General features: G+C 41.4%; 1 protein-coding gene across 5 annotated transcripts in view; it reads left to right on the forward strand.

Annotated features, from left to right (window-relative positions):
- The first annotated feature begins 2813 nt into the window (after nucleotides 1–2813).
- NCOA5 (nuclear receptor coactivator 5) overlaps nucleotides 2814–24717 on the forward strand; it is a 30655-nt gene continuing 8751 nt past the window's right edge. For 2 of the 5 annotated variants that reach the window (XM_040248213.1, XM_040248210.1), the window contains exon 1: nucleotides 18642–23150. In XM_040248213.1, coding sequence (XP_040104147.1) covers nucleotides 22732–23150 — 419 coding nt within the window. In that variant the 5' untranslated portion in view covers nucleotides 18642–22731. Of the gene's footprint in view, nucleotides 3026–14317; nucleotides 14385–18641; nucleotides 23151–24717 lie in introns of those variants that run through there. The other 3 variants (XM_040248211.1, XM_040248214.1, XM_040248212.1) reach the window with 3 other exon arrangements.

Consider the following 24717-nt stretch of genomic DNA (forward strand, 5'->3'; position numbering starts at 1 on the left):
GGGAAGGAATCCTTAAACAAGACACCGCACACTACAAACCATGATGGGAAAGATCGAAACATACGTCTACATTAAAAATTTAAACTTCTCAATGATGAGATACCATCAACAAAGTAAATCGACAAACCACAGAAAGAAGACCTAACACAAGATCAGTATTGAGCATATGTAAATAACTCCTATGGATCAATAAGAAAAACATAAATAAACCCAGTAGAAAAATGGTCCAGAAATATCAACAGACAGAAACCTGGAGAGCCTGTAAGAAAAGATGCTCAATATCACTAAATTCAGGACAATTAAAACTGAAAAAACATATCATTTCACACATATCATCATAAGCAAAAATGAATAAAGTTAGAAAATATCAAAAGTTGGCAAGTATATCTAAAAAATGGTATTATACATTGTTTGCACAAATATATACTAGTACTTCTTTGGAGAGCAATCTGGCTATAAACCTAAAGTTCAAGATGTGGTATACTACAAAGTCATCAATTCCACTCCTAAGGTGTGTATTCTAGAAAACTCTGACATGTATGGGCTTTCCTGACTACCATTGGCTCAGTGGTAAAGAATGCCAATGCAGGAGTCTCAGGTTCAATTCCTGGGTCGGAAAGATGCCCTTGGAGAAGGGCATGGCAACCCACTCCAGTATTCTTGCCTGGAGAATCCCATGACAGAGGAGCCTGGCAGGCTACAGTCCATGGGGTCACAAACAGTCAGACACAACTGAAGCAACTTAGTACAAAATATACCTGAAAATGTATGGAGAGTGATTATTTATAGGAGAGAGGAAGGAAATGGAAGGAGAATCTTAGTAGTGAGTAGAAAGGTATGCATCATATTATTTTATGTAGTTTAATGTATGTTTGAGATATTAAGGAATTTTTAAAGTTTAAATTATATAGCATCAGAACAGAGAGCCAGGAACAAAAATAAAAATTTTTAAGCATATAGTATCACATAGAGTTGTTTCGAAGAGTAAGAGATAATGTAAAACTGGGTGGGTAAAGTAACAAGATGAAGTTGAGTCACAGTATCTCTGTCCCTGTATATCTAACTAAAAAGTAATAATAAAAAGTTAAAGGATATCAGCCTGAATTAAGAGTATTCAACCAAACAATGAAAAGAGTACCCATTTTATGGCATAAGCACAAAAAGCAGGAATCAAGGAAAGAAACAGAAGATTCTGAACTGAGTCAAGTGTCGTTTTTCATCTGACACAGAAAAGGACATCAGGAAAGCAGGTGAATCCACAAAACCCTGAGACTTCTCATCAAGAGTAGGTGAACAACCTGGGATAAAGTTAAGGGGAAATTCCTGGGAGTAGAAGTCCCTATCTGCCTTCAGAACCTCTCAGACAAGGCAGGAAAAAACCATACAGCTTCCATTTTCCCAGGTGCCATGATGAATCATGGGACGGATCTGCAGGCCAAGCATACCTGCTGATCGGCGTCAGACACATTCTGTACTATTCATAAGGAGAATAACTGGACAATAGTGTGCATCCCTATTTCTTTCCTTCAGTTATTTTTGTTTGTGCACAAGTGTGATTGTTCGCCTAATTCTCTCTCTCCACTGCACTGAATCTCCAAGACAGCAGGGATGGGTCTGCATTTGCTCAGGATAGCAAGTAGGTGTATAATAAATCATAAGGCCACCTTGTAGGTGTATAATAAACATTCAGTGAATAAATTAGTGGAGGGACCTTATGAACTGGTGTCAAAGAAATCTGATTTCTCATAGTATTCAAATCCCACTTTCACCATTTTTATTTTGCATGCACTATTCACAAGAACTTCCCTGGTGGTTCAGATGGTAAAGAATCTGCCTGCAATGTGGGAGATTTGGGTTCGATCCCTGGATTTGGAAGATCCCCTGGAGAAGAGAATGGCTACCCAACTCCAGAGAATTCCATGGACAGAGAAGCCTGGTGGGCTACAATCCACGCAGTCACAAATAGTTGGACACGACTGAGCAACTAACACACACATTCACAAGGACAAAAACTTGACCCATGGAGTTTGCAGCACTTCCTAACTCACAAAAAGCCTACCCGATTCACATAGCAATCACTGTGATTAACAGTGCATTTACAATTGTGTGAGCAAATTCCATTTACTGTGACAAATATATTCTGCAGATTAAATGAGCAATACAATATTTTACATGCTTCATGATCAACAATTACTTTCTGGGAAATTTATTTTTGACACTGAGTGAATATTCCAGAAAGAAAGAAAGAACTCAAGATGAATCTGTGACTGTTATCACCAGAATCCTTTTGCCTCTTGTCAGTGAAACTAAACAAGATACACAGCCACTTTGCTGGTGCTCCTAAGTCGCTTCAGTAGTGTCCGATTCTGTGCGACCCCAACGGTAGCCCACCAGGCTCCTCTGTCCACAGGATTCTCTAGGCAAGAATACTGGAGTGGGTTGCCATGTCCTCCTCCACACAGCCTCTTTAAACGTAAACAAAACACTTTCTCTACCTCTCTGCTTTGTTCCTTGTGATCTGGAGGTTACATGAATATTAGTCTCCAGTACACACATCTACAGGTGTTGAGTTTTATACAGGGCGAAATCAAAGTATTCCAGGGTTTAAATGATCTCTTTCCACAGTTACAGAGGAAAGAAGGCACTCTGAAAATCTGAAGAAAGGCGAAGCCCTTTAGGATGGTGGCGACCAGGCCTGGGACCCATCCTCACCCGGAGACGCCGTTGCTAGGCAACCCCTTACGTTCTCAACCGCCGTGCGAGCCACTTCCCCGCCCTCATCGCTAAGGAGATCGACGCTCCAACTCAGTCCTGCCGCAAACACGCGCGCTCTTGCGACATTGCCGCGCCTGCCGCTGCGTGCGCGCCCTCTGCCCCTACTCCCCGCCCCGGCCGCCATTGCCTCGTGCCCGCGCCGGTCGGTTGGTGGCGCCTTTGTCCTACGGCGGGCAGGTGGGCTGAGGCGGAGGCGGCAGCGGCGGGCCTGAGGCGGAGAAGCGGCCAGCAGCCCGCCGTGCTGGTAGCGGTGAGTGCCGGGAAGCGGTGGCCGTCCGCCGAGGTGTGGGGCTGACGGTTGAGGGGGCCCAGGGCCGGATGGGAAGGCTGAGGCGGGAGGGCCCGCTCGACGCGCGGCCGCGACCGCGGCCCCCCTGCGGGTGCGCGCGGGGCTGCGCATGCCCGGTGCGGGGCGCGGCCTTCTCTTGACTACCGTCGAGCGCAGGCCCGGTCAGTCGGGGCGGCAGGAGGTGGGCTCGGGGCCGACGGCGCCGCCCCGCCGCCTGCGGTCTGAGCACGACCCGCCGATAATAGCCCTTGTGGGGCTCCTCTGTAGGCTCGGGCCGCACATCCCACGTCTCCTCGAAACGTGAAGTCGCTCGCCTTCGGGTCCTCAGCTAATCGGTGGCGCAGTCGGGATTCGAACCCGGACCGAGGCGGCCGGCCTCACCGGGCTCTCTGCGCGGCGCGCGGCACTGGGTGGCGAACCGAACGCGCTGTCCCGCGTCGCCGCCGCCTCGCGGCCTCTTGACAGCATGAGGCGTCTCGTTGTTATGTGACATTCCCCCTACATACACCCGTTTTAGTAGCGCGGATCCGGGCCCAGAAAACGGGGAAAGCGACCGAGCCCGCGGTTACCCTGGCAACTAGCGATCAAGCCAGCGTCCCAACCGGCTGGTTCTCCGTCTATGGAACCTGATCACCTTATGCACCCCGACGGCTCGCCGGGAGGGCTTGTTTTTAGGACGCCGTTTCCCCAGTTTCAGTCTTTCGCGTTGCACTTTTACATCCATGTACCCATCTGAACAGCTACTTATTTACCAAATGTTACTTTTTCTTCTTTAAACTGACTTTTCCCCCCTCTTTTTAAAATACATTTGTTTAAGGTGGAAGGGTAAATCACCGACCGTTTAATGGAAAGCCAATTCTTTAATGCTCATAAAGAAATAAATACTTACGTATTAAAATAAACAGTGCGTCCTGATTCCTCCTGAAATTATTCTGCGTTCCACGCTTTGGGAAACGCTGCCCTAGGAATGTGGGGTTAATTGTGGTCCTTCTGCCTTTTAGCGCTGTGCACAGAATTTCCCCCTGAGACTTAGCGGACTCCATGAAACGCCCTAGGGTCTTCGGGGGTAATAATTAACGTTAAAAGCTTTCTCGTTTTAAACCGTTCTCATCATTAACTTACGCGGGATAGTCTCAGAGAAACTGCACTCAAGAGCACCCGGTGTGTCTCCTCGGTTTTCTTGTGGCATTGTGGTGTGGTACCTACCAGATAGTTCAACAAAAATGTTTTGCAGACGCCGGTGGATCTGCTTTTTGACAGCTCTAGATTTCATGTTTTGCGTATGAGTCAGTCTGGGTGTGAAAACTAACTGGTCGTTGACTTCCAAAACAGTAAAGCCCAAACTTTGCTTTGTGAATATTGGAAATCACTTAGCAGTATGTCGACATCAGTTTCTTCCTCCATTCTGGTTTCTTTGCCTTTCCTTTAACTTGTCTATCACCCTCCAGATATGTTTTTGAAACCTCCGACAGTCTTAGCGTAAAACATAGAAACAGTGATTTTCCTTGTAGACTGTGCTGGAGAAGGCCCAGAGGAAGGAATTTTTCTAGGTGCAGGTTGTTGAATGGCCCAGGCCTCTGAACACCACACGTTGAAGGAGGTATTGACAAATTAACTTACTCCTTAGTTAACATTGTGTTCTATTTGTAGTCTGTTCATAAGCTCTGTTTTTGTGTATGCTGCTACTGCTACTGCTGCTGCTGCTAAGTCGCTTCAGTCGTGTCCGACTCTGTGTGACCCCATAGACGGCAGCCCAACAGGCTCCCCCGTCCCTGGGATTCTCCAGGCAAGAACACTGGAGTGGGTTGCCATTTCCTTCTCCAATGCATGAAAGTGAAAAGTTAAAGTGAAGTCACTGAGTTGTGTCCAACTCTCAGCGACCCCATGGACTTGCAGCCTACCAGGCTCCTTCGTCCATGGGAGTTTCCAGGCAAGAGTACTGGAGTAGGGTGCCGTTGCCTGAGAGAGCAGATTTACTTAACTCACCGAGCGAGAACTCAGAAAAGTCAGCATAGGCCTTTCAAGGGCTTTTTCCTCAAAAGGCTGTGTAAAAAATCCTTATTCCTTGGGAATACTTTGTGCAGGCACAATGTAGAATTTTTGAAAGGCTAAGGTAATTTTTTCACATTTCAAAGCAGCAGTCCTGTGTGGAGAAGAAATGAGAATTTTATTTTACTCCAGTCAATTTCAGAACTTCAGTAAATGGAACGTCATCTACCAGTGTTCAAAAGCTAAGAATAAACATTTTTTGGAAAGGCTTTAGAAGTCTGATGAGAAAGAGCACCTGACGGTTTGAAACTTCAAGTATCCATTGCAAGCATTCATTCTCCATCGCCTGCAGATGGCAGTGCCTTTGTACAGCTTATTGCTGTTGAGCAAATTATTGGAATTCAGTTGTGCTTTTAAGAATGGAAAACCTTAGGGTGGGATGATTTGAGAGACTAGCATTGAAACATGTATATTATCATATGTGAAATAGATCACCAGTCCAGGTTCGATGCATGAGACAGGGTGCTGAAGGCTGGTGCACTGGGATGACCCTGAGGGATGGGGTGGGGAGGGAGGTGGGAGGGGGGTTCAGGATGGGGAACACATGTACACCCATGGCTGATTCATGTCAATGTATGGCATAAACCACTACAATATTGTAAAGTAATTAGCCTCCAATTAAAATAAATTAATTTATTTTAAAAAAGAATGGAAAACCTTTGGAGGAACTATATTTAACATTCTCTTGTGTTCCATTTACATTGTTTCTTTGTTTTTGACTCTCCACAGGAGAAATTAAACATCTCTTCCTACACTCACTGTTACTCTTGGTAGTAATGATAAAGTACAACAGGCAGTGCTTATGGTTCACAAAGCAGGTTTACAAATACAATTCATTTTCTCCCTCCTGTCCTCTTGTGAGATAGGTAGACCAGTCTTATATCTTTTTTGCATATGAGGAAACAATGGCTCAGAGAGGTCATATTCCTTGCCCAAATAACATATTAGTAGAACATATTGAAAATAAAGGATTCTGTGGCCCAGTAGATAAAAGATGTTGTGGTCAAGTAAAACTGGGGAATGTTAAGGAAAAAAGCAGTGTCCTTACTCCAGAACTTCTCAGAGGCTTTAACATATTAAACATATGCAGTGTGGATGTTCAGAGAGGAAGGTATCATGATGCCTTTCTCTTGCTCTCCTCCCACGGACAGCTTGTGGTTGTAGTGTTCCCCCAAACCAACTACTCTTTCTGCTACTCTAGATTTGCTCTCTGTACCTTGCTGTTAACTAATACTTACCATATGTCTTTAAGACAAACACTTTAAAAGCTCCATCAGCCTTTTTGTGCCTAAAGATTTGTCCTGTGAACAGCATAAACATTTGTCTATTCTGTTCAGTAACTTGAAGTAAACTACTGAGAAGTTAAAAGGGCAGTAAGCGACAGAAAATTACCCTCTGTAATTCTCATTAATGAGAGGCATTAAGGAAAGGATCAGTATTAGGGCACTGTCTGAGGCAGCAGCACATGAGGGAAATATGAACTATACTGACAGCTAAATGTGTGATACCAGCATGCCTGCTGCTTTTTAAATGGTGGTTTTATTACCACCAAATATGAATATTTATAGGGATGGTCATTTTCATTCTTTATCTTATCACTAAAAAATGAAAGATAATAGGTCAGCTGGACTAATTGCATTAATGTTAAGAAAATAATTCCACTCAAAGAATCAGAACTTTTCCAAACCATAAGACTCTTTTTCCTTTTATTTCGTGTTCAAAACATTATTGTTGACCTATGCAAAGACCAACAACTTTAGGCAAAGACCAGGAAAACTTAAATTGCATTAATGAACAGTTATAAAGCAGAATGGCTTACAACTTTAGCTCTAAAAAATATTTTGAGTCATCTCCTGGTTTGGATCTGGAATGATAGCATTACTGAAAGTTAGGTTGATTCTGCAGCTAGTGAACAAGCTGTGAAGAACTTTGAATTACAAATCGTTTGGCTTTTAGGTTGCATACTTAATTATGCAGTTGGAGACTGAGATAGAGATGATACAAGAAGTTTGTTTTTAATCTCTCTTCAGAAATGATTTTTGATATCCAAAAGAAAAAATAGGAAAAAGATGATTTTCATTCAATTTTAAAACTTAGAGTTATAAATATATAGTTGAACTTTTTTTCAGCCTTTGGAAAGATTACGTTAGGACAGCATCAGAGTCACTAGAAATAGCTCGTTGGAAATACATGTTCTTGGGTGCAGCTTCCCACCCCTACTCCCAGTTGACCAGTCTGCAGATTTTAGCCATTGTTGTGACATGTTCTTTGTAACAGTTTATAAACTATTCCCCCTTGAACACAGGAGTTTGGAGAGGTTTTTAAATGGAGGACTTAAGTATACGTTCTGTATAAACTACAGGAATAAATAGATAATAGAGTAGCACTGCTGCTGCTGCTGCTGCTAAGTCACTTCAGTCGTGTCCGACTCTGTGCGACCCCATAGACAGCAGCCCACCAGGCTCCCCTGTCCCTGGGATTCTCCAGGCAAGAACACTGGAGTGGGTTGCCATTTCCTTCTCCAGTGCGTGAAAGTGAAAAGTGACAGTGAAGTCGCTCAGTCGTGTCTAACTCTTAGCGACCCCATGGACTGCAGCCTACCAGGCTCCTCCATCCATAGGATTTTCCAGGCAGAGTACTGGAGTGGGGTGCCATTGCCTTCTCCGAGAGTAGCACTGTAGTTCGCAAATACCTGCCAAGAAACTTGCTTAAGTGTGGATTGGATTCCTAGGCTCTATCCTCAGATACTGAAAGTTTGAGAAGGGGTCTGGAAATCCCATTTTTAAACATCTTCTCAGGTGGCACTTATGTATCTTCATTAAAGAAATGTGATGTTGAGAATGAAAAGAAAAAGTATATATGGGTGGGGAGAGGATGGGTAGTTGTTTAATGGGTAGAAGAGAGTTAATTTTGCAAGATGAAAAAGTTTTGGAAACCTATTGCCCAGCTGTTTATATTTGTGATTATACATGACACTACTGAACTGTACACTTACAGATGATAAATGTAAGATTTTAGAAAAAATAAGGTTTGTTGTCTATTTGTTCCTGATCAGTGGATGGTTGGCTAATTAAATAATGATTCCTCTAGCCATCAGTTCATTTTATATCCCTTTATTGAAGGTAAAATCATAACTTTTAGATATTTTTCTCCCCTCTAGTCCCTTCAGTGTCAAACCAGTGATCTTCGAGGAACATTATTTTAATGGGCAATATTTGGAATGTCATAGATTTAAATGATCCCCTGTTATTTTGAATAATAAACATACAGTAAACCTTCATTAATTTGACTTCACTGAAACTCTGTTTATGGTAGTTCAGTTGGTAACCTCCTAACATGCCCTCCCGCCACCAGTTTCTTCCTTTTCCATAGCAGACTTTTTTTTTAGTCTGCTCTGGCTTGCATCTGTAATTCCTCTCTTTTCCTGCTCCTATCCTCCTATTTCCTACATTAGACTTCCTGCAGTATTTCTTACTGTGCCCTTCAGACTGTTCCTTTCCCTTTGCATGTGCTGCAGTGACTTCTCTATTTTCCGGTAAACTCATTCTTCAAGACTCAGTTTAAATGTTATTTTTAGGCCTTCCAACCTCTTCCACCCATCCCTCGTCCCCTATTCCTCCCAGTGTTCTCTCTGCCCTGCCACACACATATGCATAGGTAGGCCTTCTTTATCTCTGCCGTAATCCCATTTTAAATTATGTTGTGATTATCTGTATACATGTGCCTCTCTTCTTTATTAAACAGTGAACTCCTTTAAGGCAGAGACTTAAGCCTTGTTATTTCCATATGTCTTAAGACCTAATACAGAGTGTGATGCGTGGTTATGTATAGAAGCATTTAATGTCCTGATTATAAACAGTACTTTTTAAGTTCATTAATTTAGTTTTCTAAGGATCTCTGGGCTTCCCTGGTGGTTCAGAAGGTCAAGAATCCACCTGCAGTGCGGGAGACCTGGGTTCAATCCCTGGGTTGGGAAGATCCTCTGGAGGAGGGCATGGCAACCCACTCTGGTATTTCTTGCCTGGAGAATCCCCATGGACTGAGGAGCCTGGCAGGCTACAGTCCATGGGGTCGCAAAGAGTTGGACACGACTGAGAGACTAAGCACAGCACAAGGATCTCTACTTGTACAGTTCAGTTGAAATTTTACCTTTTTTAAATGAACCTATATTTTGAATTTTTTGTTGCTCCAGCTTTTTTAGTAGTTTAGATTAGCTCAACCTTTGTTGGTCCAAATTAGGGAGCTTTTTCTCTTAGTTGATATTCTCCTTGAATCAGTATAACAAATAAGGTAGAATATCCATTTTATCAGGGTTAGAGAAATCAAGTGACTTGACTAAATCCCTTCCCCCACATCCCAGAAAAGTAGGACTAGAACTCAGATTTGATGATTCCAACCAAGGTTCTTTCCTCAAAAGAAGTAAAAAGGGCCAGAAATTAAATATTGGTAGCGAATTTTTGTCTGAGGTGTTATAGTGAATAGAATGTCAGTAGTAAAAGCCAGAAACATTGTTGTTTGAGGTGATAGAAATCAAAGTTGTAACTGAATAAGCATGTCCTACCCTGTTGAGTGTCTGGGGCACTTAAACACTGGTGTGCCCAGCATAGACTGCCTTTTCCAGATTCCATCAGCATCTGATCAGGGAGCCCTCACCAGTGTTCAGAATGGAAGTCAGGTCTTTCTACTCCCTGTTGAAGGCAGCATAACATGTTTAAGCATGTTAGTGTCAGGCACACCTGGTTTTGAGTTCTAGCTCTGCCGTAGCTCTGCCTTTTGATCATCTTGTGACCTCAGATAAGTCACCTAATTTCTCTAAACTTCAAATTTCCTAATTCTCAAAATAGAGATCATAATACAACTCCAAGGGTTGTAGAAAGGCTTGCTGGAGATACTGCACATAACATTCTCAGTACAGGCTCTGGGACAGAGCAAGTATTTTGTAAATATAAGTTATATTGTTTCCACCATTCCTGTTCCTTGGAATAACATCCTAATACCATTAAGGATACAATAATTAATTAGAAATTGAAGGGGATAACCAAATATGAGGGCTTGTGTAGTTTTCAGAGTGAGCTTAAAGCATTGATTTAGAAGCAGCAAGCCAAGTATTCTCTTATCCCTAACTCTTTACAGTATAACTCATAATATCCCTAATGGTACAATATATCGTCAAAGTCGTCTTCATAAATATGGTGTAAGTGAGAAGTCCTGTCCTTTCCCTTCCCAATTTTGGGAGTTACTGTCTCATATTCACTGTCTTGTCAGTATGGTTTCTCAAGTAGCATTATCTTTGTCATCAAGTATTTCCAATTTAATAATTCCTGATTGTTGGTTGCTTTTCAGTTAGACCTATTGGCAAGCTTTATTTCATTTGTAATCATTTCTTGAAATTGTGGGGAATTCCCTGGCAGTCCAGTGGTTAGGACTTATTTCAGCAACCAATGGTGGTACTATCAAATGTTACAGTTCATACTGCACTTGTTTAGAATAGTTCTGTTTTCCATTGTGACAGTCTTTGAAGTATAAAAACTGGCTTTAAGGTGAAAAGAATTGTTTTGTGGTGGTACAATTAAAAAATAGAGCAAACCAGTTCCTGATACTATGAATGAAACATGCATTTTTATTTATAGCATATCTGAGTACCATTGTGTGAACTCTGTCTGGCATATTAGTCTAAAATAAAATTGTAGATTAGGCATTGTACCTTCCTTTGGGAGTTCTTTACCCCCACTCTTTTGTGATTTAAAACAGCTCTGCTGCTTCCTGTATAACATTTTCCAGATTATTTTCCATTTTTTCATTTTTTTTCTCTTTTATGTGAATCCCTTCAGTTGGTGCTGTTTTTCTTGTCTAAAAATTCTTACCAGAGAAGTGCTTTTAACTATTTTTACCCCTTAGAAGTTATAGCTATTCAGGTGAAGGTTAAGCACCTTGTGACTTTGAATGGTATTCACATTGCTAATAAATTGACAAAGTGTAGAACTACCAACCAGGCTGAGGTGGCAGAGACACTGAGACTGAGCTGCCCCAGATAAAATAAAGCAGGAAGAAAAAGAAGCACAGTTTCTTCCCTTTTTTAGGCAGAAGAGGCATTCCACGTCTCCTTGGAGATTCTTTTAAGTTACCACTGCCCTCCTGTTGATTAAATTCCCTCCAATTTTGATTCCCCTCTAATGTCCAGAAAGATTCCCAAATTGTCTTTCTGTTTTCCCTTTACATTGATATCATTTCTATTTCTTTGGTGTAAATTTTATATCTCAGTAGGGATTTAGAAAGAAAATAATCTGATTCAATTAATACAAAAACCCCCTTTACTACTCCCAGTATTTGCATTTTCAGATGGAAACTTGTTCAGATGAACCTCCAGTTGATGGGTTTTCAAATTGTGTGACAGAAAATTGGAATGGGGCAAGGCTTTGGTTTGTTGGTTTGTTTTTTTCTGCTGCTTTAAATCTTTGTTGTACCATGATCAGCTCTCTGAAGTTATCTGTACTTTTGGTAGCGTCTCTGTTCTTTCTGTATTTCCGAATTCTTAGGTTTTCCAAAAGTTCTGTGTGCACATATGTTAGAATTGTTTGTGTATGTGAATTGGCGGTGATGATAGTTTTTCATAACTCTTAATGAAAACACCTCCACCTCTAGCCTAACCTGAGCAGTCCTCTTACATGGCAGTGAGACTAGCAAAATGTTTCAAATTTCATTTTGTCCATATCTTACTCAAGGTGGAGATTTCAGGATCTCTTTAATAGGAATGAATAAACAAACAGTTGCTATACCATACCAAAAGTTTGCTAACTCCTAAAATTAAGAAAATGGTCTAAGAGTTCTCTCTTCTGCAAAAGAAACTTAAGCCACACCATCCAAAAACAATTACTTTGGACTCCTCCATGAAAATGGATACTAGGAGGCAAATTACAGTCAGAATGGTTTAAAGATATAATCTTGAATTTTTTAAATAATCTTTCAAGTGATGGCAAAGAATTTCACGAACTTCAAAGGAAAATATTTCCCTCCTTCATTCTGACTGCAACCAGTTTTGCCCCAAAGTTATATAGTACCATGAGGATTTTGGTCTCCCCAGTCCTATATTTAGCGGCCCTTGCAGAATTGGATATAATTATACAATGCAGCAGTCCTTTTCATATAATGAGGGCAAAATTATATAGTATTTATAGACACCAGTTATAGTAGTACCTTGTGTTCCATATTCTCACCTAAATGTTTGCTGAGTCAAGTCAGTGTTTAGATGAGTTTTATTTACATGACTATTTAATAATACATGGAATCCTGCTGGGAAATATGGTCCTTATTTAAAAGAAATGTGCACGCCACTAACACCACTCCCCATGTATTCCAGAGATACTTTGAAAACTGCTTAAATAATCAAAGACTTTACATTTCTCTCTGAATCATAGTCACCCTGTATTAGAAAGCAGTACAAAGTAAGTGGGCGGACTAGGTCAGTAGGCCCTTCTAAGCCTGAACCTGATACTCTTCACAATTACATATAGAAGAAACTAGATACTCCCTGTATGATCTGTCATTATATAACATGTTAATATTTCAGGACTTGAGACTTCCCTGGTGGTCCAGTGGCTAAGATTCTGCACTCCCAATGCAGGGGGCCTAGGTTCGATCCCAGTCAGGGAACTAGATCCTGCGTGCTGCAACTAGACCCCAGTGCAGCCAATAAATAAATATTAAAAAAAAAAAGTCAGGCCTTAGTGAACTTTAAGGGTTGTAACTTGTAACATGCAATACCGAAGCCATGGTCAGGTATTACTGGCCAATTTCTGTGTAAAACATATTTCCTGATTCTTTATAAAGGTAGAGGGATTGGGTCTGCTCAGTTAGAAACTTAAGAAGCAGTTTATATAGAATATACTTCTCTGACTGTTTAGCTATGTTACCTTCAGTTTGGTCAAAAGCCATTCTCCTAAAGATAAGGGGCTTCTGACTTAAAATGGAACTGAAGATCATTCTCACTTGAACAGGAACTCAATAGTTGACAACATAGCAGGGGAAAGACATACAAGACCTATTTAAGGTTTATCATTACTGTGGTCTTTCATGTGATACAACTCTGGTTAGAATTTTTCACACACATAATTACTATTTTCAAAGCTATTTAAAATCACTGTTTTAAATCCTAATTGTATGATTGTTTAATACCATTTAATGTCATTATTAGATACACTGTTAATTGCTTAATATGGAACAAGGGGAATAAAATTACACTGCAGCAGAAAGCAGTTTTATTTCTCCATATACTAAAGTATGAAATTTTTAATGTGCTTATTTTTTAAGGCATATAAAAATTATCAGGTGTTATCTTTGAGCATAGATTGGTACATTTCTTTAGATATTTCTTTTATTTCTTACTTACATGTGGTGTTTTTATTACTTGCTTCAGCTTTTGCAGAGTAGGTTTGTTTTGTTTTTAACCGAGAGGCTTTAACTGCACAGATTGGCTTCTGTGAGTTTATGTTTCCACTGTTCTTTATCTAGTTGTATATGCCAGGCTTCTGTAGTGAAAACTTACAGTGAGTGTTTTATTACTTAACCTTACTATACCAAATGACAGTTCTTATTCTTAGGTACTTACGTATGAGGGTTATAAATATTAACATGTCATATGCTTTGTTTTTAAAAAACTAATTTCTTTCCTATATCTCATTTTGGAAGATTCTAACCAATAGAATGCCACAAGGCAAACTAAAAGGAGCCCCTGCTTCATGGAATATTAGACGTTTTAAAACTGGATTCCAGCCATTACTTCCTTGTAATATAAAATGAAACTACTTGCCCTTGCTCTCTCTCTTTTTAAAATTCTCTTTCTTTCTTTCTCCTCCCCTCAAAAAAGAATCACACATCTGGCTCTCCAAGAGTTTAGAAGACACTTTTCCCCTTTTGGAGGGGGCAGTTTTTAGGTTTAGGCTTGGCAGTGTTAAAGCCTTGACATGATCAGTTTTACACAAATTATGTGTCAGCTAGAAAACTGAGGGACATTCTCTACCAAGCCATGACAACGTACTGCTGTAACTTAATAAAAATTGCCCAAGTGACTATGCGTCTGCTGAATGGATTTTCTTACACCATCTGGTTGTCATTGTAGTTTTTTTATTGTTGCTTTCATTTGAAATGTGCTGATGATCTTGTTTTTATTCCGTAGCATTGAACAGATGGGTTGATTATTCTTTTCAGATATTAATAAGGCAGCGGAAAGAAGAAATATGAATACGGCTCCATCAAGACCCAGCCCCACACGAAGGTAAAGTACCCTGAAGCAGTGAGTTACCTTGGGAGAGTTGGGCTCTGGGGAGTTAAGCCCAACTTCGTACATCAAGGGTCTTTTCTTCCCCCCAAAGAAATCAGAAACGCACAAGCAAACAATAAGAACGTGAACCTGTGTGAAGGGCCTTGCTGCTTTTTTAGAACATACATCAGGAGATACAGAGGAAGCTTTGTTTTCCGTGGCAAACCCAGCAAGTTCAGCTTGCACCGTGAGTTGCAGGCGATTGGAAGAGGATAAACCTCTGTGTGTCCCCCGCTCACGTGTCAGTGGGAGCCTCCACAGCAGGAGTGCCCGAGGGTCGTTGGTGTGTGCTACGCTGCCCTGCAGCAGGCTCGACTCTTCATTCCACATGGCTGCCGGTCCAGATGTTCACCCAGGTTTACAGAAAGTGCTGCTTGAGAGATTGCTACTGTGCCTGTGCTGCAGATCCCCTGTGCGCTCGCATGCTTGGGTTACCTATTGAGGGGAAATAAAAAGGGCAAAAACACCCTACTTCTAGAAGTCTCCCTTTTTCTTAGTTTTCCTGGAAGTAAAAGGCATCTCCCCAAATAGTCTTCCACTATTTACAAGATATAGTCCTGATGTGTACCCTCAAGATATGCATTAAATTCGTCCCAAAGAAGAGCCTTATTAATGTTGCCATTACACCAAAGATGAGTATATTGTATTCAAACTGTCTGACCTCATAAATAGCACACAAGTGGATGCAGTGTGTGCAGATTTGTGTGGAATGCAGACATACATATCTCATATCTGGTGTCTCCTCATGGCCCAAGTGGATACTCAGTATGGATTTTGCCTTTGCCCCTAAGTAAAATGCCAGTTTTTCACAGTAAATTGTGTACCTAAACTATATACCACAGGAAACTACATTTCATATGATGACTGAACATGCTGAGTACAAGAAATCCTAGTCTGTACTGGTAGCTCCACAGGTCACTTGGGGGTATACCCAACTAACTGGGCACTTACACATAACATATAGCTGTCCTGCTTTGAAACAAAAACACCTATAGTTTGTTACCTACTTATAGGAAGGATTGGCTGCTCTGTGTTTGTATATGCGCCCACTTGGACCTGATGGTATTTTCTAAGCTACCAGGATGAAATTACACGGGTATGTTCTGCAGAGTTCAAGCCGACCTTAGGGACAAAGTAATGCTGCTGATTTCAGTTAGGTTCTTTGAGCACTCTGCCTGGAAGTTGAATCTAACACCACAATTATAGCTGCACCACAGCTGTTAGCTGGATGCCCTGGTCATCCATTGGTTTCACTGCAGAAGTGAGCATATACATTGGTATTCTGTTTGTTTTCTCTGACACCATAAGGAATGCCTGCAGCTCGCAGGTAAATAGTATATTGATTGATTTTGTGTGTATGTGTGAGTGCCCTAAAGAACATAACCGAATGCTCTGGCACTTCAGATCCATCCAAGTGTGGTTCCATTGCGCTGCGTCTAACCACGCTGCAGATGCTGGGCAGTCCCTTCAGCGTTGCTCCTCGTTGCCCCAGTAAACATGGAAACAAGTGACTGAGAGTTCGCATCGAATGGTCAGACCTATGGGGCTCCCCGGGAAGCTGTGGTTGCTAAATGACTTGAAAGGAGATGCGGTGTATATCCAGTTTCCAAGGAGCTCAAATGTGTGTGTTTCTGAAGTAGGTAGCTTATAGGAGTGTAAAATTGGTCACTATGAAGACACTCCCCTGGTAAAATCCTCCTGCTCTCTGTATCCTCATGATGTCTGTGATGTCTGGGTAATGTTTCTGCAGGCAAAAAGGAGGTGGGACTGCACATCACAGAATAAAAAGTAGTTCTCATTTGTGCTATGATAAGAATATTTTAATTCCACTAAAAGTATACCTAACCAGATGCTTTTAACATTTCCCATTATTGTAGCTATTCACTAAGCATTGGCAATGTTGGAGAAATAGCTTACTCCCCTACTTGAAATCCAATATTGCCATTGCCAGAGCATTAAATTTAAAAGATTAATTTCATCCCAGCCTAAAATGCAACTCTATAATTTCATCTGTAATGGAAGAATGCTTTCTTTCTTTTTTATATCCCCCCCCAAAGATAAACATACAAACAACATTGGAGGGGGCCTTTTAAAATGTTCTCCTTACCAGATTTATAAACATATGTCACTTATATTTTCATTTTAATATATCGTCTTCCTCAAAAATAAATTCTAAGATGAGGTCATTTGTGATGTGGATTGGGCTGTGGCTTCCCGCTTTATTTATAATAAATAGGAGGGACAGCTAGGCTAATTAAAGGTCCATTAAAAATCAGTCTTCTTGGTGATCCGTCCCTAACTGGGTTCCTCAAAGTGTTGTTTAGCATGATTAAGTTTCATATAGTCATACTCAGTAAGGTTTGGGGAAGAGGAATATTCACATTTAGCAAAAAAAAATCTATTCTGAGCCCCATCTAAAAGTCTAAGCAGAGTCTCAGTTTTGTTCCATTTAAAAAATAAAAATTTTCAAACCGTAAAGTCAGATAAATTGAATGTTGTATTCAAAATAGAACACTAACGTTTTTATCATTGTGTTTATCATATATTCTCTCTTAAGATACTAGTCTGGAAGGGGCTAATCATTTCTCTGAGGGTGAACACTGGCTAGTGCGCACTCTCTTCAGGTGCGTGCTTCCAGTCAAAACTCCAGTGTACCAGTATGTTGACAGCAATCCAGCTGCCTTCATTTAGCAACCCTAAACATTTTATGTGCCCCCAGCCATGGAGGAATGCATTGTTCACAGGAAGAAAAAAAAAAAAAAAGTACCTATAGCAAGCATTTCCCTTAAGTTGAAACTCTGTGTCTTCAATGTTGCTACTTTTTAAGAAAATTGTTTCTAAGCATGCTGGCAAGACCTTTGTAACACCTTATTTTGCTGGACTTTAACCTTGAGTGTCGAAACACCTCAGTATCTTTGGGAATTTTCACAGGATTATCACCTCTTCAAATGTCTCTGTAAGCCACAGTTCTGCTGGTATTGCTCACCATTCAGTAATATGCCTCCCTAATGACTCCAGCTGTTGGAATGTGGTTCTGATGGTACTAGCCCAGCCAAGCACAGAATTCTGCATCAGGGATCCCTGCTCTGGATCACATTTCAGCCTGAATTCTCATCATTTAACCCTTGGACCGCTTCATTGAACTCTGCTGTGCACATTGAGAGCACTGCATAGTTACCATGCAAGTTGTCTAGCATTGGTGCTAGGCATCAGTCTTAACCATCCTCGGAGACTGGATCATGATTCTAGTCGTACCTCAGTTCTCAGTTTCCATCTTCAGCTCAACACTTGAGCAGTCTAGGTTTTGGAACATCCTTCTGCAGACATGGCCTCTAAGTGATACTCTGCTTCCTAAACCTTCCTGCATGACCTGAGGAAAAGCAAATAGAGTTACTTGTCTACCTCAAGACCTCTGCAGAGAATTTCTCTATGTATTCATGACGAATGTTAGGCCTGGTGCCTCGTTGGTGAAAGTCGTCAAAGATTGGTTCATCAGAAATAACCTGGCCGTTGTCAGCTATATTTCAGTTTTTTAAAAAAGAAAAGAAAAAGCCTAACTGCAGACAAGTTTCTTACGTGGCCTGAGGTGATTTCTGTGTATCCACAGTGTTAATTCCTTTAATAACTGCTTGCTTCTTGGGTGTGAGACTGCCCTAGCTCTAGGTGGGCTTCACAATTAAAGACTCCACGCTGTGATTACGTGCGCACTAACACTTAAAGAAGAACCGTCAGTTCTCAGCAAGTGCCACCTCTCTACCAACAGAAGAGTCGCATTTGTGTTCGAGAAAATTATCAGTTCGCTTCCGGGAGAAGCATGGGCACTTACAGAGTTTGGATCTGTAAGGTGCGGTTGCTTGCTGCCCCTCGTTATCCTTCCTGCACCCAGTGGCGAAACTCTGTACAAGCCTGTTGTCTCTGTTGCTGACGGTAGCATGGAGCTCCTGGTGGGGGGTCAGCATCACACAGCAGCCAGCCATTTAGAGAATGGTATTTGTGGGCAGTATCTGTGACAGAACAGAAATACAAAGAGCTGATGGATTTTTTTTTTTCAGGAGAAAAAAGGCTGGCTTTAGAAGGAAAATATTCCAGTGAACAGAAAGAAAAAAGGAGATGCTGACAAGAAAAGGACGGAGGCCTTCCTCCCTGACCTTCTGAACAGTCAAGGCCAAAGAGCACCATCCTGGGCTTGAAGCACCACCCTGGGCTTGAGGCACCATCCTGGGCTTGAGGCTGTCTAGCCAAAGAGAAGCTCAGAGCCCATCAGTTGTCCAAGAGCTCTCAAATGCCTGGTGCTCCTCAGGAAGAGAAGCACTTCTACCAGGAGCGTATCACTTGCCATCTGAGCCATGGTCTTTTCCTTCATCCATCCCTCCTTACCTCTCAGACGTTTGCAAATGGTGTTTGACTACCATTTCTCTAAAGGCAAAAGAGCATTTGGCTTTGCCCCCTGCTGATGAATAAATGAGGAATTTGCAACAGAATTTTAGTGATGTTTATCAACTGCTTTCAGTTTGTGGACTCTGGTTCTGAAGTTTTAACTGTTGTTCAGTTTCTTTTTAGCTTCTGGTGACCTAGTACTTGAGGGTACAGTGCATTGGTCTCCAGTTAAACAACTTTGGTACCATGGGATGATATAGTGAACTTCATTCTCCAGAAACTTGCCTCTAACCCACTTGTTGTTTGAGGCCAAGCATCTTGTTCAGCAGGCTTCATCCTTGCGGCACTCTGAATCCTGCACCCTGTACCATCTTTTTGTTATCTGGTTCTCATTTTGAGAAAGATGTTGGGGCCAACACCAGGATCCGTTTTGTTCTGGGGAGGTCTTGTTTGGCACCTAAAGGGTTATTTTGTTTTTGTCTCCAGAAGAAAAGCAGTCTGCCATACTGCTTGTCTCTTGGAGAAAGGGAAGCTTTCCCTTTTCGTTTTAGAGCCTTGCTGTCCTCTCTGTCCCTGCTTCTGCTACTCCTTTGGTTCTTCTTTCCTTTGTGAATATCATCTCTTCTACATTTTTACCCCGAAGGTAATTAAGGGGGAATTTACAGTTTTGTTGCACACAGACTTTAGATTGACTGCTTACCTTCTCAAACTAGAAACATGAACCTAGACTTTGGGAATCTAGGGTATTGTGGTCAACCTCCAGGAATAAACTCTTGCCAGGTGAGTAAGGTATTTCAGTGGGCTCAAAAGAATGAGAATCAGATGTGGCATTTGTAATCATCCTAAGACTGTGAAAAGTGCTGTGCTGTGGTGGTGGTAGCCCTGTCCCACCCCCACCCCGTTTTCTCCAGGCTTTGTGTGTGGTCTGTGGCCTGTCAGGTTCATGATCTCTTTCAGCCTTGATTGCCAAAGAGCACTTGAAATATGATTCCACCTCTAATGACTTTTTCCTGACTGCTCCCCAAGGCAGGTTTATCTGCCAATCATTAATCCAGAAATACTTTACAGTTGTCCCTTCCCATTGGATCCTAGGTGTTTGCCCACAATATACACTATATCAGATGTTACATATGTTAGAGGGATTATATGACATAATAAAAGTTGAAGTGAGAATCTCAGTTACTTTGCACTTTATTCTAGTAGGAAAAATCTTTAGCCATCCTTGTTTAAATTCTCTGATTTCCCATATGTTTGCTCCCACCAATCAAGAGTACTTATGAGCCTTAAAACATATGACAAGGACTTTTCATAGAAACAAAGTTGGCATTTAAATTGTTTTTGCTGTGACCATGTGGATGAAGTGAAAATGAAGTTTTCTTCCAAGCTGAGGGCATCATGATAAATGTCTATATGTGTAATCATGGTAGGTGACAAAAATATGAGGAAGACATGATGCTACTCTTGAGAGGTTTACAGTTTAGTTGAATAATTCATTTTGTTAAACATTTTCTGAACTCTGTGCTGTGTCCTGTGGATACAAAGCATTCAAGTGAGCTTACTGTTTGGTAGGGAAGCCATTGCAAACAAATAACTACAGAACAGTGTGATAAGTGCAGCAATAGAAATATGTATGCAGAGCAAGACTTGTTTAACAGGTTCATGGAGCACCTACTCTATGCCAGACAATATAAGCCTATGCAGTGGCTTTATCATGAAGTCAAACTGGCAGTCCTTGTCTTCATGGACTTGCAGTCTAGTAGGGCAGACAGGCGTTAAGTAAATTGATATGTGACATCAAATTGTGATAAATAACATGAGTGAAAACAGTGCTATGAGAGAAGGTGGCCAGAATTTAGGGGCCAAAAATAAAGTTTTAAACTAACAGAATCATGGAGTAAGGGATGCTTAAGCCTGAGACCTGGAAAAATGACTGTGGAGTAGTTCCTGCTGCACAACAAGAGGCATTGGGAAAAACCTTGACTAGTTATAGCTGCAAAGTCAATATGGTAAGAGACGCAGACTAGGGAGGGGGCAGAATAAGGTTGGAGAAGACAAGCTGAGGCAGGGCAGAATCTTATTAGCCTCAGTGGAGATTTTGGACTGAATTCTAAATACTATGGGAAACCAGTGAAGGGTTTTACATATTTAAAAGATGGTTCTAGAGTAATCTAGAAGATTAAGAAACAGGCAAGAGCAGAAATGGGGAGGCTACTTTAGAAGGCTCTGCTGTGGTTTTGGGGAAAGGTGGCTTGGGGTTGGCCTTCAGCGGTACCAATGGAGATAAACATGGACAGAATGGATATCAATTTCATAGAAAGAGTGAACACATTTTGGAAATGTCACTGGAAGAATGGATAGGGCTTTAAAGAAAGGATGACATCCAGTTTCCTGGCTTGAGCAACTGAGTAGGTAGATGTGCCATTTATTGAGATGGAAATGACTGGAGGAGGGGCCTATTTGCTGGAAAAGATCAAGAGTTCAGGGCAGGCTTTACGGAGGAGGTAATCCTTAAGGCAGTTCTTACAAGGAGACATTGTAAAAAGGTAAATCAGATCTAGGTGAGTAATAGTAAGTGCTCTAAGAGTTTAGCAGGAGAGATCAGCAGTTACTCAAGAGATTAGAGAATATTTTTTGGAAGACATGGGACATGAACTTGCCTTTGCGCATTGGGTGATACTTGAGTTAGTGCAGGAAAATCATTCCACGTTGAAAAGCCATATGAACAGAAGTACTGAAATAAGTCATGTGAGTTAAATCATAAGACCAGCTTTAGAACTAAGGAAGTTGGATCAGGAAATGAGGGAGAAATAATAAGTGGAAAGGGGCCAGGTTTGTTAGGGAAGAGTGCCCAGAAGCGTGATAGCCAAGCTGCAGTTGGTAACAGGTAGAAATCGATGGTTTATCTGGTATTTGCTGAAAGAATTGAAATCTGGAAGATTGGATTTTGGTTTTGTATTTTAAAAATTCTTGGTGGTGCCAGCATAGAATAAGGGTTTGGATTGAACTTAAAGTCCAATGGGAATGAACAAGAAAAGCAAAGAGTATTCAGGTAACTTGATAGGGAAGAAAAAATCAAAGTTAACTCTCAAGAACTTAAACCTTAGTAATTGGAAAGATGATTTTTAGTAAAAGTGAAAGGTCTGACTGCGCCTGAGTGGGTTGAATCAGAAGTTTAATTTTAAACATGTTGAGAATGAGAGTTCCTAGTGGGGTAGTCTCATGAAGAATATTGAATCAGATCAGGCTGAACACCTGTGACTTCAAACTGTTTTATTTTTAAACAAAGAACACCTTGACCAGAAGGAGCCAGGTTCTACATAAACTTTAGACTGAGAGAGACCACTACTCATATGTTAAGAAGATAGAGTGTTCCTGTACTTGACTGTGTGTCTCGTATTGTACTTCTCTTTCTTTTTTCTATTTGATTGATCCTGCTCGATGTTTTTTTAAGTAACGTTTTCTGTACTTTTAAGGATAACTCCTTGGATCACCGTTACTTTGTATGAGATTGTGCCAACCTTGTACGAGATTGTGTCATTTGCTCATTTTTTCTTCATGAGTCTTGCCCCTTATTATGACACACACACACACACACCCCACCTCCTGCAACTATTCTCCCCTTTTAAAATCTCTTTCAGACAAGTTTGGTGGGAGGAAATGAATGAGGGAAGACCCTTTCACTTTGAAAACCTGTTGAGATGGAGATGATAGTTTAACATATATACAGAATATTGAATTACCCCCCAAAGTCTGATAAACGCTGTGACCCCAGTCAAAACCCTTGGCTCTGGATCATACATTCTTCCTTGAATATCCTAATCTTTGGAGATTCTAAAACCTGCTAGTCTTTATTTGCTGACCAGATGGGTGACTGTCCTTACAATTTTAATCTTATTTCTCACTGACTGCTGTGTGTTAGAGAAAAATGCTTGGAGGGTGGGGGCTCTCTCCAGTAAAGAGCTCAAGGGTAGACTCCTTCGGTTCCTTTGTCTTAGCATCTTCTTGCCCCTCCCACAGAGATCCATATGGCTTTGGAGATAGTCGTGATACAAGACGTGATCGATCGCCCATTCGAGGAAGTCCAAGAAGAGAGCCCAGGGATGGCAGAAATGGCCGGGATGCTCGAGATGGCAGAGACATGCGAGACCCCCGAGATTTGCGGGACCACAGAGATAGCAGAGACATTCGGGATCACCGAGACAGCAGAAGTATGCGTGATGCTCGGGACATGAGGGATCTTAGAGACTTCCGTGACCTAAGAGAGACTAGGAATTTTCGAGATCACCGAGATCCCATGTACGACAGATACAGAGAGATGAGAGACTCCCGAGATCCCATGTACAGGTAACCTCTACAGTCGTTCTGCTTGTTGGTCTTTGTTTGTTTTTGGTAGCAGTCTTTTTTGTTTGTTCTGCTGAACTAATTGAAAACTCTGTATAGCAGTGCCTTTCCCAGGCCTGTGTGTCCGGTGTCTATCACCATGAGAGATGTGCTGCTTAATAAATATTTGCTGAATGTGTGATTGAAGACGGATTTTGCTTAATGAATGAATCTGGGTCTCTTCTTGTGGGCTGTGAAAGGCACCGTTGTGCAAATGGAAAAAAAGATGGGAGTGTAAATTGTTTTGGCCATGTGGGACCACAGGGTAGATGTACAAATGGCCAATAAATATGTGAAAAGATACTTGACATCCTTAGTTAGCAGAGAAATGCAAATCAGAACCACAATGAGATAGCACTTCATACCTACTAGGATGGCTTTAATAGTTTGGTTTTTTTTTAAGTGTTGTTGAAGTGTAGAGGAACTGCAACCCTCATACATTGCTGGTAGGAATGCAAAGTAATATGACTGCTGTGAAGAAGACAGAAGCAGAAGATATTAAGAAGAGGTGGCGAGAATACACGGAAGAACTGTACAAAAAAGATGTTCACGACCCAGATAATCATGATGATGTGGAAGTGATGGAATTTGTATGAGATTGTGCCATACACAAAGCTAGTGGAGGTGATGGAATTCCTGTTGAGCTGTTTCAAATCCTGAAAGATGATGCTGTGAAAGTGCTGCACTCAATATGCCAGGAAATTTGGAAAACTCAGCAGTGGCCACAGGACTGGAAAAGGTCAGTTTTCATTCCAATTCCAAAGAAAGACAATGCCAAAGAATGCTCAAACTACCTCACAATTGCACTCATCTCACACGCTAGTAAAGTAATGCTCAAAATTCTCCAAGCCAGGCTTCAGCAATATGTGAACCATGAACTCCCTGATGTTCAAGCTGGTTTTAGAAGAGGCAGAGGAACCAAAGATCAAATTGCCAGCATCCGCTGGATCATGGAAAAAGCAAGAGAGTTCCAGAAAAACATCTATTTCTGCTTTATTGACTATGCCAGAGCCTTTGACTGTGTGGATCACAAGAAACTGTGGAAAATTCTGAAAGAGATGGGAATACCAGACCACCTAACCTGCCTCTTGAGAAATCTGTATGCAGGTCAGGAAGCAACAGTTAGAACTGGACATGGAACAACAGACTGGTTCCAAATAGGAAAAGGAGTACGTCAAGGCTGTATATTGTCACCCTGCTTATTTAACTTACATGCAGAGTACATCATGAGAAACGCTGGACTGGAAGAAACGCAAGCTGGAATCAAGATTGCTGGGAGAAATATCAATCACCTCAGATATGCAGATGACACCACCCTTATGGCAGAAAGTGAAGAGGAGCTCAAAAGCCTCTTGATGAAAGTGAAAGAGGAGAGTGAAAAAGTTGGCTTAAAGCTCAACATTCAGAAAACGAAGATCATGGCATCCAGTCCCATCACTTCATGGGAAATAGATGGGGAAACAGTGGAAACAGTGTCAGACTTTATCTTTTTGGGTTCCAAAATCACTGCAGATGGTGACTGCAGCCATGA

The sequence above is a fragment of the Oryx dammah genome, unplaced genomic scaffold, assembly GCF_014754425.2.
Source record: "Oryx dammah isolate SB20612 unplaced genomic scaffold, SCBI_Odam_1.1 HiC_scaffold_10, whole genome shotgun sequence".
Lineage (NCBI taxonomy): Eukaryota > Metazoa > Chordata > Mammalia > Artiodactyla > Bovidae > Oryx > Oryx dammah.